The following is a 12963-nucleotide window of genomic DNA, read 5'->3' as shown; positions in this document are numbered from 1 at the left end:
AGGTTTATGATGGAAAAGACAGCTCCTCACGTCCACTGGGGGCCTTCACGAGAAATGAGCTGGTGGGGCTGATCTTGAACAGCACCTCCAACCACCTGTGGCTGGAATTCAACTCCAATGGATCTGACACTGACCAAGGCTTCCAGCTTACCTACACAAGTAAGTCCTATGTGACCTCATCCATTCATTTTGCTGTCTTTTCTCAGGATACCTCTGTACTTGGCTGATAACAATAAATTTTAAATGTTGATTTTTTTCCCTAGTCCCCCTCCTGTGTTTTAGATTGTTGTTTAATTCTGTGCTCTGTTGAGCAGGTAGTAAATTTAGACACATTACCAGAAGCAATAGTTTGAAACATATTTATGTTGAAGTATTTATAGTTTCATAACATGGCTATACCTAAAAAGAAAATCTCATGCCATTTAAGCGGTATTAAGCTTAAAATTATTGATTGTGATATAGTGCACATTGACAAAAATTCATAGACATGTATATGAAAGATTTAGAATGAATGTTTGGTTAACTAATAGTAATAGCCTTTGAATGCTTACAACACATCAATATTTTTCTGTTATATCTGCATATCCATCTATATATACATATGTGTATTAGATTCATGTGTGTATAAGATAATCATTTATATGCATAAATACATACATGCACACGTGCATGTGCGTGCGTGTGTGTGTGTGTGTGTGTGTGAACCCTCTGTGGTAAACTCTTTCTTCATCACAGCTAATTTCCTAATGAGAAAACTAAACACAAATGATCTGAGTATGTGTCCAAGATACCAGGTGTATGAGCTGGTGGTACCAGATTTGATCGGTAGCTCCCAGTTTTAAGCAGTGTTCTTAGTGCTCCCCTATGAATATAATCACTATAAATCAATATGGACAATGCCTTTTTTTAAAGGAAAAGATGAATATGAAGAAGACAAAGGATGGGAAAATAAAGGGTGAGAAGAAATCATGCCTTCACAAAGAGAAATTAAAAGTGATAACCACCATATCTAGCATTTTTTAGTTCTGAAAAAATAAAGTTAAAAAATGTAGCTATTTGGTATGGATAACTAATTTAAATTATATAATAAATTATCTAAAATGCTTAAAATATACAAGACAGTCTAATCCTTCACCAACCCAACGGTGAAAAATTTTTATGATACCACATTACCAAGACTAGGAAGTTTTAAATTTAGGGTTTTTGAGCATGAAACTATGTTAGTGATTATCAAAATTGATTCCTTCATTTGACAGATAAGCAAATGAAGGCCTGAAAAAGGTAGTAATTATCTAAGACACAAAGCTCACCCAGGTGTCTTAAAGGAAGATTAATTGCCTCGAATTCCCTTGGTAGGTGAAATTGCAGTTGAAGACTTATAAGCCTTTTGGCAAAAATAGAACTACAATAGTGCCAACATGGTAAGAAAACCAATGTTTCCCTTTCATGAAAATAATCATTTAAAAGATTCCATAAGTAGAAAGCATATGAATTATATTGTATGTAAGTAAATTAGTAGTAATTACATTATAAATTAAATTTATAGTTATGTTTTATTTACTAGAATTCTACTTTTCAGAATGTCAAGCTCTAAAAAGTTTCTAAGAGTTATTGTAAAACCAGTTTGCTTGGCTTGCAGATAAAATGTGAACCGTCTTGACCTCTTTGTTTTTCTTCTACTATGGATTTCCATCATATGCTCATCTTTTTTTATTACTTGGATATGTCAACCTCCACTTCCCAGCTCTTACACTGGTCTTACAGTCTTAGAGGAACATGGATACTTGATTAGGAAATAATTTGAAAACTCTTTGGATAATTGAGTTTACTGTCATTCAAGGGGAGTTACAGGCACACCCTGGTTGTTCCTCCATCTCTCTCTTGCTTTATCTTATCTGACACATCCTTCTTCTGACAATGGTTTGTCAGCAAAGAGCTTAAACCTTTGCCTGGGGGACTCCACTCTGTTCTGTTCCATGACCTCATCCTCCGTGCCACCCCAGGTGTGGAGGTTTCTAAGCTTACCTGCTTCAGAGGAAAGATACCGTGTTATACTTGTATGTTACATCTCATCACTTTCTCAACCCTCATTACTGCTTCCTGTCTCCACCTAAGGATTTCCAAGGAGAGCAGTTGTTGGTTTATGAGCACTCACTCCTACATTCTCACGTGCAAAAGACACCTGGGGCAAGTTCAAGCCTCCTGGAATTTATAACCACCAGATTTATCACTGAGGTGGGGGTTACTGAACTCCTTCCAGAATTCTGACTCCCCTTATCTTCCACTGGCAGTTAAGAAAGTCCATATGCCCCCCAAAACAAAAACAAACAAAACATTTGAGTGTGAGCCACATGGGATATACTTTTATGCATGATAGATTCACTTTGCTGTACATCTGGAACTAATACAACATTTTAAGTCAGCTATACACCAATAAAATTAAATAAAATTTAAAAGATTCAGGGAGCTCTTGTCGTGGCTCAGTGGTTAACGAATCCGACTAGAAACCATGAGGCTGTGGGTTCTATCCCTGGCCTTGCTTGGTGGGTTAAGGATCTGGCATTGCCGTGAGCTGTGGTGTAGGTTGCAGACTCAGCTCAGATCCTGCACTGCTATGGCTCTGGCGTAGGCCAGTGGCTACAGCTCCGATTAGACCCCTAGCCTGGGAACGCTCACATGCCGTGGGAGCGGCCCTAGAAAAGGCAAAAAGACAAAAAATAAAATAAAATAATTCAAAAAAAACACATGTGAGTGTGAAACCACTCTTCAGATAAGACTGAATCCAGCTAACACTCAGACGGGACTTGAAGCCACTACCCCTGACTTGGAAGGGAGAGGACTCAAACTCACCATTTTTAATTAAAACCTCTCACCTGGTGTCAGGACTTACAGAAGCTCAAGTTCTTTTATCTCCTTGCAGAAGAAATTCAGTGTGAGAGCAAGGCAATAGGCACAGTCGGAGTTTAGTGGCACAGGACTCCAAGTGAGAGATACAAGCAGGCAGGCAAAGGAGCACAGCCCTAGGAACAATGAGGGTCACGTTTTTATAATCAAGGTAAAAGTGGGAGGGGAGAAGTCCATCTTATTCCTCATTTTGGGAAAGACATCAAGGCTTACATCATAAATTCCTCCTTTGACCCTATATGGTCTACCTGGCACTGTCATGGCACTACTTAAACCATTTGTATATTAGTAAAAGGGTAGTAACATACTAAAATGCAGGAATTCAGCTCAGGTTTTGGTATCATGTCCCCTTTCACCTAATTTCTTTCCCCTTTCCCTTGTATTTCTGTCTTGGTCACATAGAGAAACGCTACTCTTTAAGGACCCCTAACTCTCTGACTTGATGTAATAAGATTCAGACCCCATATCTGTCATCTTGTGTTTTAACGATCAGGGTTTGTGACTTGAATGTACCTGGTCTTCCTTCAAGATAGATTAGATTGTTGCTAGGTTACTGGATTCTTTTCTTGAGTGGCCATTAGCTTTACCACATTCTCCCAAACTCCCTTAAATTTCCCTTTCAGTCTTTACCCCCTAGTGGGATTTCCAAACTAATTATCCTACTCTATCCCTCTCAACTGGATTGAAATTAGAGGTTGTAGACTTCATCTGTGCATCGTGCCCACCTTCCCTCATCAAGAGGAGTTGCTTCAGTGTGATGATTGCCACTCTGTGTTTCTCCACAGCGTCCTCCAGACTTTTGGGTCTTTGCTGCTCCCCCCATTTCTCTGAGTAACTTTGAGGAAGCTTGAAGCTATGGATCTATTTAGGAGCACTTTCCAATTATCTGGACTTTATTAATTTTTTAACCTAGCAGCACAAACTTTCTAAAAGTGGGAGAAAGAAATACTGGTGATGACTAGTATTTATTTAGCTCTTAGTATAATCATTTCGATGGGAGGAACTATCTTTTCTGCTATTCTTTGCCTTCTTTGTCTCTATTGACAATAACATAGATGCTTTCCCACGTACAAGTCATATCTCCAGGATTGTCCTGGAACTGAACACATGGCCAGATGGGAAAAGATACCTGTAATATAGAATTGACGGTGCTGATGGCTATAATCAAAATATTATTAACTTCACATTAACTTCTTAGGTTGAAACCACTAAGTAATTAAGTTTAAGAAATCCCAAGCTCTCACAATGTGATTGAATACCTGAATCAAGTTTTCATCTCTAAAAGATGGTTTGGAAATAATGAATGCTTATAAAATGTCTTGAGAAAATTATTAAAGCTTAAGACTATTTAAAGACACTTTCAACTATTTTCAAAAGACTTTTGTAATTGCCTCTTGCTAGTTAATTGCATTACTTAAGGAAACATTCATATTTAAATGTTTCAAATCCATAATTAATCTACACACAAGTGGATTAGAAAATGTCAACAGAGAGTAAATATATAGCTTAATAAACATCCCGAAGCTTTTCAAATGAGTACAAATCATGTTTGTATATCCTTTAATATTCAAAACATACTCCCCAATTCCACCTAATTTACCATCTTTTCAATTCTGGGTTTTGGTCAATCGTTCTTTTACTCTTCTTCGTAAGTTAGAAACTGAGTCTCCAGATTTTTTTTTTATTAAATTACAGTTGATTTACAATGGTATACCAATTTCTGCTGTATAGCAAAGTGACCCAGTCATACATATACACATTCTTTGTGTCATATTATCTCCCATCACAGTCTATCCCAAGACACTGGATTTATATAGTTCCCCGCTCTATACAATAGGACCTCATTGCTTATCCAATTCTAAATGTAATAGTTTACATCTACTAACCCCAAATTCCCAGTCCATCCCACTCCCTCCCCCTTGGCAACCAAAAGTCTGTTCTGTGTGTCTGTGAGTCTGTTTCTGTTTTGTAGATAGGTTCATTTGTTCCACATTTGCTATTTCACACATAAGTGATATCATATGATATTTGTCTTTCTCTGACTTACTCACTTAGTATGAGAATCTCTAGTTGTATCTATGTTGCTAAAAATGGCATTAATTCATTCTTTTTATGGCTGAGTAGTGTTCCATTGTGTATATGCACCACATCTTCTTAATCCTTTCATGTGTTGATGCACATTTAAGTTGTTTCCATGTCTTGGCTATTGTGAATAGTGCTGCAGTGAACATAGGGGTGCATGTATCTTTTTGAATGAAAGTTTTGTCTGGATATATGCTTAGGAGTGGGATTGTTGGATTGATAGTTCTATATTCAGTTTTATGAGGAACACTGCTTTCCATATTGGTTGTACCAATTTACATTCCCACCAAACCAACAGTGTAGGAGAGTTCCCTTTTCTCCACACCGTCTCCAGCATTTGTTTTTGTACAAGTCTCCAAATCTTTAAGTGGTTGATGAAGCTGTCACATCTGGAGTGTTACATCTGGGACCCAAATTCAGGTCTTCTAAATGAAGGCCAGAATTTTTGATGAACTTATGAACTTAATTGCAAATATTTTAGATGATCCCACTTTGATGAGTTACACATTTATTGACTGATATTTATAGATCAGTAAATACATTGGCAAGGAAGAAAAGCCAGGCATATTTGGGACGAGTAGGAATAAATGTATTGGTAGCCATTGATTAAGCAATTGCTGGTTTCTGAGTAGTAGGTTAGAGCATCATACAACTGAGAAATTTACCTTCACTAAAGAACACTGCTTTTTATTACAGATTTGTTTATTTTCATGGCAGATGACAGTCTTCTGATCCTATAATTATGTCAAATGGAAGAATAACCCATAAGCTCTTTTAGATCAGGGACTGTGGGTCTTCTTTTTTTATCCCCCTCTGTGTCTTGCACAGATATTTGATCTCTAATATGAACAGCTTAAATTGGATCATCGTTATTCAAGCTATATTCCAGGGAGCCCCAGAACTCTGCAGAGTTGTCTAAGGGTACTAGGAGTTTCACCTTAGTCAACAAAAAACTTTTTTTTTTTTTTTTTTTTGCTTTCTCCCAGTGATTGCAGAGCTTTTCAAGTATCAGGAAAAATCATATGGACAATGGATTGCAATGTCTTGTAGATATTTCAGCAAATATTTTTACAGAAAAGGAGTTCTGAAAATTAAAAAAAAAAATCTCTGTTGAATTCAGAATTCTTAAAAATACATATATTGACTCTTTTAGAGTTCCAAGAGGGTGTTCCCAGAATAGTCACTCTTCAGAAACAGTTTCCCATAGGACTTTTTGGATTGTATACTCTTACTGTTTTAAACAGAGAGGAGCAAACAAACCATCAGTCATGATTCAACAAACATTCTTGCTATCTGGGGATGTCAGGTAAAAGAACTGTATTTTAGACCAGCTTCTCTGGGCTGTCATGTTGGGTCTCATTTTATGATTAATCGATGGCTGTACATGTATTACCTGTGTACTGAATGTTTGCCACTATGCTGATATGGAGGAGGAAAAGCCATGATTCCTGTTCAGAGATAATTGGCTTGGGATAGACATAGGGAGCACTTGTGAAACACTGTGATGTGGTTATAGTATCATACTCTCAACTATGGGATGGATCAGCAGGTGGTGGTATAGGAGTCTGTTCATGGCCCTTATTGACATCAACCAATACACAATTAACCCATAAAATAGTTCATCTTTTATTGTGTTTGACCCCTAACGGAAATGTTTATATTTGACCCTTAATACATTTCATCTTTACATGTGTTTGTTCTTTTTCTCCAAATAAACAATAGCTCCTTGATGATAACATGTGATCATCTTCTTGTACCCTAAGCTTTAGAAATATATGATACATGGCACATTTCATATATATTTATATTATGATGATAGCAAATATGATTTTCCAGAGCAGTGAGAGATTATCAAAAGCTGGAATCATCCTTGAAGGCTCTAAAATTTTCTTTCCCTCCAGCTCGATGCCGTTTGCCTCATTCCTTATGGTTGTGTTTAAATACTGTTTCCTAGAGAATGGCTGCTCTGCTGTCCAGTTTCCTGAACCAGAATCACCTGCCCCTCCAACATCCCCCAGATCCCTTACATGTTGTCTCCACTTCCGTTGTTTTCATCAGTAAAAGGTGAGGTTCTCAAGAGGAGGGACCTTAACTTGGTCAAATGCGTATCTCATACCTGGTCACTTAAATGGTAGTTAACTGAGTTGACCTGGGTTTGCAGAAAGGAGATGGATCTGACTAAAGAAGTGGAGAGTCAGTTGTGATCTTCAAACTCAGGAGATATTAAAGTCTAAATAGAATGGAAGGTGCATTATGAGGAGAAAAGGGAAAATAAAATGAGCCCTTGAACCTGACTATGGAAGCTTTGAAAGCCAGTCAGTGGTATCCGTCAACATTAAGGAAAATATTGATAGTGTTGGAGGAATGAAATTCATGGCAGTCTAGGATTGAAAGATAAACTGACAGTGGTATAAATGTCAGTTCTTAGAGGGTGATAACTTTCTTTGCAGTTGCCACCCATGAGTGCCCTGAGAATAAAGGAGAAAAACTGCTTGCTGACTTTTACAATAGCACGTGATGGGACAGAGCAGAAGTGTGTGGTCATTTCTGCTTATAAATGGAGTAGTCAGATAGATTTTATATAATCACTAAAAAAGAAAAGAAAAAGGAGGGATGCCTTGGGAGGGTGGCATGGGGTCGTGAGTAGTCATAGAACAGGTAGGTGGATCTCAAACATGGAAGCTTTTTGGTGACCCTCTGAGATGTGTTTGACAGAGAAGGCTAAGCAGGTGGATGCTGGAGTCCCATCCCCCCAGGAAAGCCAGTGCTGCCGTGGAGGTGGATTCACAGAATGATCTCCCTCCAGGTGCACTGGTTTACTTATCCACTTTTCCTTTTGCTAACTCCCTGGTTTTCAGGCAACATTCCCAGTGTGCTTGAGGTGTCAGTGCACCTCTCCCATAGAAAGGCAGCGACTTATTGTGTTGACGTAGCGATACTGGTACACGACTGACTCCATTTATTGTTTTAAATTAGGAAATTGGCGTTGTGGCACTGTGTTTAAATTGCAGGGGTCCCCCATGAAATGAATCTATTTTGGGGACAGAACCACGTTTCTGATCCTATGAAGCCATCCTTTAGAAAGCAGCCTGCCAGCTCTCCTGGCTATGGCAAGCTTTGTTTTTATGTTTCTCACTTTTATAATGTAGACTGTAAAGTAGGGAACCCATGGTCAGGGATGTCTCTAAAGTGATGAAGAAAAAGGAGCTTGTGGGAATAGATGAGGAAGAACATTTCAAAGAAATACTAGGAGGCTGGAGGTGAACAGGAGATCCTGCAAGACAGAGTGGTACTAGTCCAGACCACCCCTCAGTACCTATTTTTTTAAAAAAAAGCGGAGGTGGGGGGGAGTCCTTATTCTGGACAGTCCGTGCCATCAGGGCACATCCCACAGGGCAGCTCTGAGAACCAGCAAAGCACACAGCCTGGCATCCAGAGACCTGCCCAGCCCCCCTAAGGCCACATAATTTGCAAAGGACAGAGTTTGGTTTGGAGACCAGGGAAGGGGCTTTCGCAAATCTTTCCTGTCCTGCCCCCCAACCAAACCTCTCCCACCTGGTTCATTTCCATTCTTCTGTTTCCTAACATTGCTCCTCTCTGTCCCCTGGCCCCAACCCTGAATTATCTGTTTAAGATAAAAACCCTAGAAAGAAACCTCAAAGCCCTGGAATCAGGAAAAAAGAGTGTGTACATTTCCCCATAAGGGCTCCTGCGTTCCCATCCTCCTGCGTCGTCGTCCCTCATCCACTCTTGTCTTCTGAAGTTGGTGACAGGTGGAGGTGGGCAATTTGGCCCTAACACTGATTCACAACCCACAACATAATCTGTGGAAGAGAAAATTAGAGCCCAGCGCCATGGCTTATGCAGCTGTCATCTCGAATTTATTATCATTCTGATAGAATTAAGATGACGCCAACATTAAATACACTGTTACAAAAGACAGAATGGCTCTGGGTGTGAGTATATTCTCAAGGCCAATAATGAAATACTAAGCATTGTCACCTTCAAGCTTCAAAACAAGTCACAAACATTGCAAGTGTGAAGTATACACAGGCACGGTGAGCAATCAATTACTGGAAACAGAGCTGGAGGTAAAGAATAGAGTAAGTCAGACACTGAAATTGGAAGTCCTGGATATCACGGATTGTCAGCAAGAGCTCATTCTCCCCAGGACTGGTTCACGTCTACATAAGTGGATGGAACTCGGGATCGGGAAGGGCACATCCCTCCTCCACCCTTCCCCACCCAATTGCATCAGTTGTCACCCTACTTCTTTAGGGTTTTTTTTTCCCCAGCTTTATGGAGATAGGATAAGTTTAAGGTATACAACATGATGATCTGGTCCACGTATAAATTGCAAAATGATTACACAATAAGGTTATTTTAATGCCATCATTGCCTCACGTAATTACCCTTTTGTGGGTGTGGTGAAATCTTCCTGTTTCAGTTAGAGATCCTTCTGGTTCCTTTACCTCTCTAGTTATGAATGAGAGTTCAGTGCACAATAAGGTGTTTATTTCATAGCTGACTTAAAAAAAATTTTTTTTGACATCTAGATTTTGGAAATTCTGCACAAACTCAGTGGCAATTCTAAGAGGAAGTTCTTGAATCCATGTTTATAAATGACAAAAACATTCACAAATTTCTCAAATATTCTTATTGTAATATCTGTAACTATTGCTGTTTTTCAAGTAAAATCTACCATATTATTCCAAAAATAACATCTCATTTTCCGAATTTATGGTGTATTATATTCTAGAAAATCACGTCAAAGCAATGTTTGATTCAGTGGATAGTTTTTTAACTTATATTAAGTCGTGTTGCAAATCAGGGGAAAGTATGAAATGGGGTCAAGAAAATAACCGTCTTGCACGTGAGTCCACGCACAGATTTTTATTTCATTTCAATGAAGATGAAAATTGTGGCAAAGTATCTTTCTGCTTTTGTATCTCTTCATGTGATTTTAGAGTATTGATGTACAATTTGTAAATAAAGGTTTATGGAGCAAGAAATTGTTCTTAAATTCAGCAGATAAAACTGCTAGAAAAAAATGTGTTAGTATTATCTGTTTTTTTCCACAGATAACTAGTAGGTAATTTTGTAAAAGTTATATAAAATATTAGGCAGTTATTTTGTGAATTAGTCTAGTCCCAGAAAAAAAATAATTTGTGTACTTCTAATTTTATTATTCCTAGGTTAGATTTATTTTAGTTTGGGGAGTTGTCATTGAAACATTTCCCCCATGAAATCTTATCAAGTACAACCCAGCAACTCTCACCTGTGAAGAAAAAAAAGATAATTTTTAATAGGTTTCAAAATGATATTTTAAAAAGGTGTGTATATTAAGTGAACATTAAACTCTGTACTCAGAATTTATTGTGCTGTGTGACGTATAGTATTATAAGGAGAGGAAACTTTGAAGTCAGTGATATGACGGGCGTTTGGCTATATGCCACGTGATTGCATTATTGGAAGCTTTTACCTCTCCTATCAAAATATCAAGCCCTCGCCATACATTTTTTTTTTATAAACTTACACTTTATTGTAAGAATTCTGAAAATCTCATTTTACCCTTCTTTCGCAAGAGGAAAAGAAAGCCTATAGAGGCATGTTGTATGTAATACACTTTTCAGAATAGAATGGCTCTTCATGGAAATGTCAAGTGGAAAGGCAGCCAAGATAATTCAGGTATAGTAGAGGGAGAGCAGACAGCTAGAAAGTCCCTGGAAAGGATGCTGTGTTTATTGTCAGACAGGATGGACATTCTGTAAAGAGGAAAACCATCCCTGAGAAAGCTGTGTAAAAACCAACTCCCAATCCAAGCATTCAGTTCATGGTTTGCATTAGAAAACTTTATTGTTATGGATACACTTTTAGATGAACATCCAAATAAATGTTTAATTTATTACCTGTAAAATGTCCTTATGAAAATCCTCGAGGCAGAACCTGATAGCAATTTTGAGGAGACAGACTTGGAAACATGTCCTTGTTTCACTCTGAAACTGAAGCAGCTTTGGCTGTCCCACTATAAGTCTGCTGTAAACACAGTATGTTAATTTCTGTCCATTTCTCAGAGGGAGGAAAAGGCAAAGTATTATCAATGACCATCTTAAGAAGGGGAAGTGACACAGGTAATGCTTAATTAGTGTTGAAAGCAAAGGAGAGGCAGGGTGGGGCATGCAGGCTAGACTTGGTCTTCTAATTGGATATTTTAACATCTTGCTCCCTTCTCAGCATTCTTAGAGCATCACAAAGACTAAAATATAAGTGTAGATAGTGTTTAACAAAAAAAAAAAAAAAAAATTCCAGTGGAACCATGACGTGCTTACTCATATATCCATGTGAGAATTCCCTGCTTAGGTTCTCAGGTCACCCTGGTGACACACCTCCTGGTCCCTCAAACCCTATGGAAGCCACTGCATGCCAGTGGGTCTAGGAATAACTTCTTCATAGCTTTGCATCATTTTCCACGAGGTTTAGTTTTGTGGATTTATTTTTTAACTTGGAATTCATAGTTCCTTATATTTTGTGACAAATTGATTGTTGATGCACAGTCTTTTCCTCTTTCAGAATTAAATATATTGTTGCTCACCAGTTCTTTCAGAAAGACAAAAGGGCTCAGAAAAGAGTGACATAAATGATTTAATTACAAGGATTAAACTAAAAGCATATGACTTGTGTATGAAATAAAACAAAGGCTGGCAGATGATATCACCAAATGCTATAAAAATCTAAAGTTTTATGGGAAGAGTGATGACAGAATTTTTTCCCATTCTTTTTAAGGGAAATAAAAAGCAATAATTACTGTATTAGTCAAAGTCATAGGTACATTGTTTCAGCAAAGGGTCATTCGTGGGAAGATAGGAATCTCAGAGACATGTGTCTGAAGTGCTGGGTGATGGAGCACAGGTCACCATATGTCTCATTTTGATTTTCCTTGCACACATTATGGCATTCTTAATGATGCTTTAAAAGGAGAAAAAAGCATGAAATATATTCAGAATCAAAATTATTATTTTTCCCCACTTTATGAATTTTGACATAAGGACGTTTGAAGGCTATTCAGATTTCCACATCAGCATGAAATGATGTTTGGTTTTTTGTTGTTTTTGTTTTTACTAAGTAAACATTACAGAAAACACTGATGTGATAAAAATTATGTCCGTTAAACTCCAACACTAGGCAATTAGACTGGGAGATTAGGAAAACATATTAAGGCATCTGTCATATTCAGCTTGAAATTTGCAAAGCCTTGGCAGTGATACACAGAACACCATTCAGGAACAAATGCCGAGGGTTCAAGCCCAGCGTGAGATGTGAGGAGCAGGCTCCTTCCTGAGTCTCTGGAAAAGAGGCCTGGCTCTGGCACCAGCCAGCTGCTGGATTTGTCACATCACACCTAATGTTTTTCTTTTGTTAGGTAAGTAGCTGTTTGGTGGCATTCTTGGTTCTGAAATTCCATGAAATTGAAATAAATCAAAGGATATTTTGACTGTTGAAAAGAGTGTGAAAGTTTTCTTGGGATGCTTTTAAGAAGGTTTACCTGTTAACTCCCTTAACCAAGGGGTTAGTGAGGACTTGGGGGAAGTGGAAGAGGGGCTAAGGGCAACACCAGCATTTGTGGAGCCACTGACTGTTGTTCCTGAGTTGCAGAAATGGGGATGATTCAGAGCAGGAGAGACAGGCTTTATTTCTGGATTTTGACATCACTTAGTATTTAGCATTAGGTTTTTAATCTTGCTACAATAGGCAGCATAGATTACAGATGCCAGTGAGGTTAGAATTTATTTATCAGCCATTGTGTAATCTGATTCTGATGCAATGACTGTAAGAACAAGGTGGTAAAGTTACACCCATTCTTTAAAACTCAATTTCCAGGACTCACTGATGAAGTGGATTGTAAATGAGATGAAGGAATGAAGGATGGCTCTGAAAGTTAAGTTCTAACAGATGAGGGAGGCTTCACCGCTGTTATGC

General features: G+C 38.2%; 1 protein-coding gene across 2 annotated transcripts in view; it reads left to right on the top strand.

The window, feature by feature from the left end:
* Positions 1-12963, top strand: part of CSMD1 (CUB and Sushi multiple domains 1) — a 1878204-nt gene that overhangs the window by 1570085 nt on the left and 295156 nt on the right. For both annotated transcript variants that reach the window (XM_084999785.1, XM_021075826.2), the window contains exon 23: positions 3-159. In XM_084999785.1, coding sequence (XP_084855911.1) covers positions 3-159 — 157 coding nt within the window. The remainder of the gene's footprint in view (positions 1-2; positions 160-12963) is intronic.

This window comes from Sus scrofa, chromosome 15 (genome assembly GCF_054392235.1).
Source record: "Sus scrofa isolate SSC_HxYL_T2T_F1_AM1 chromosome 15, Sscrofa_HxYL_maternal_Yorkshire_Landrace_v2.0, whole genome shotgun sequence".
Lineage (NCBI taxonomy): Eukaryota > Metazoa > Chordata > Mammalia > Artiodactyla > Suidae > Sus > Sus scrofa.
This window is presented reverse-complemented; position numbering and strand designations above follow the sequence as displayed.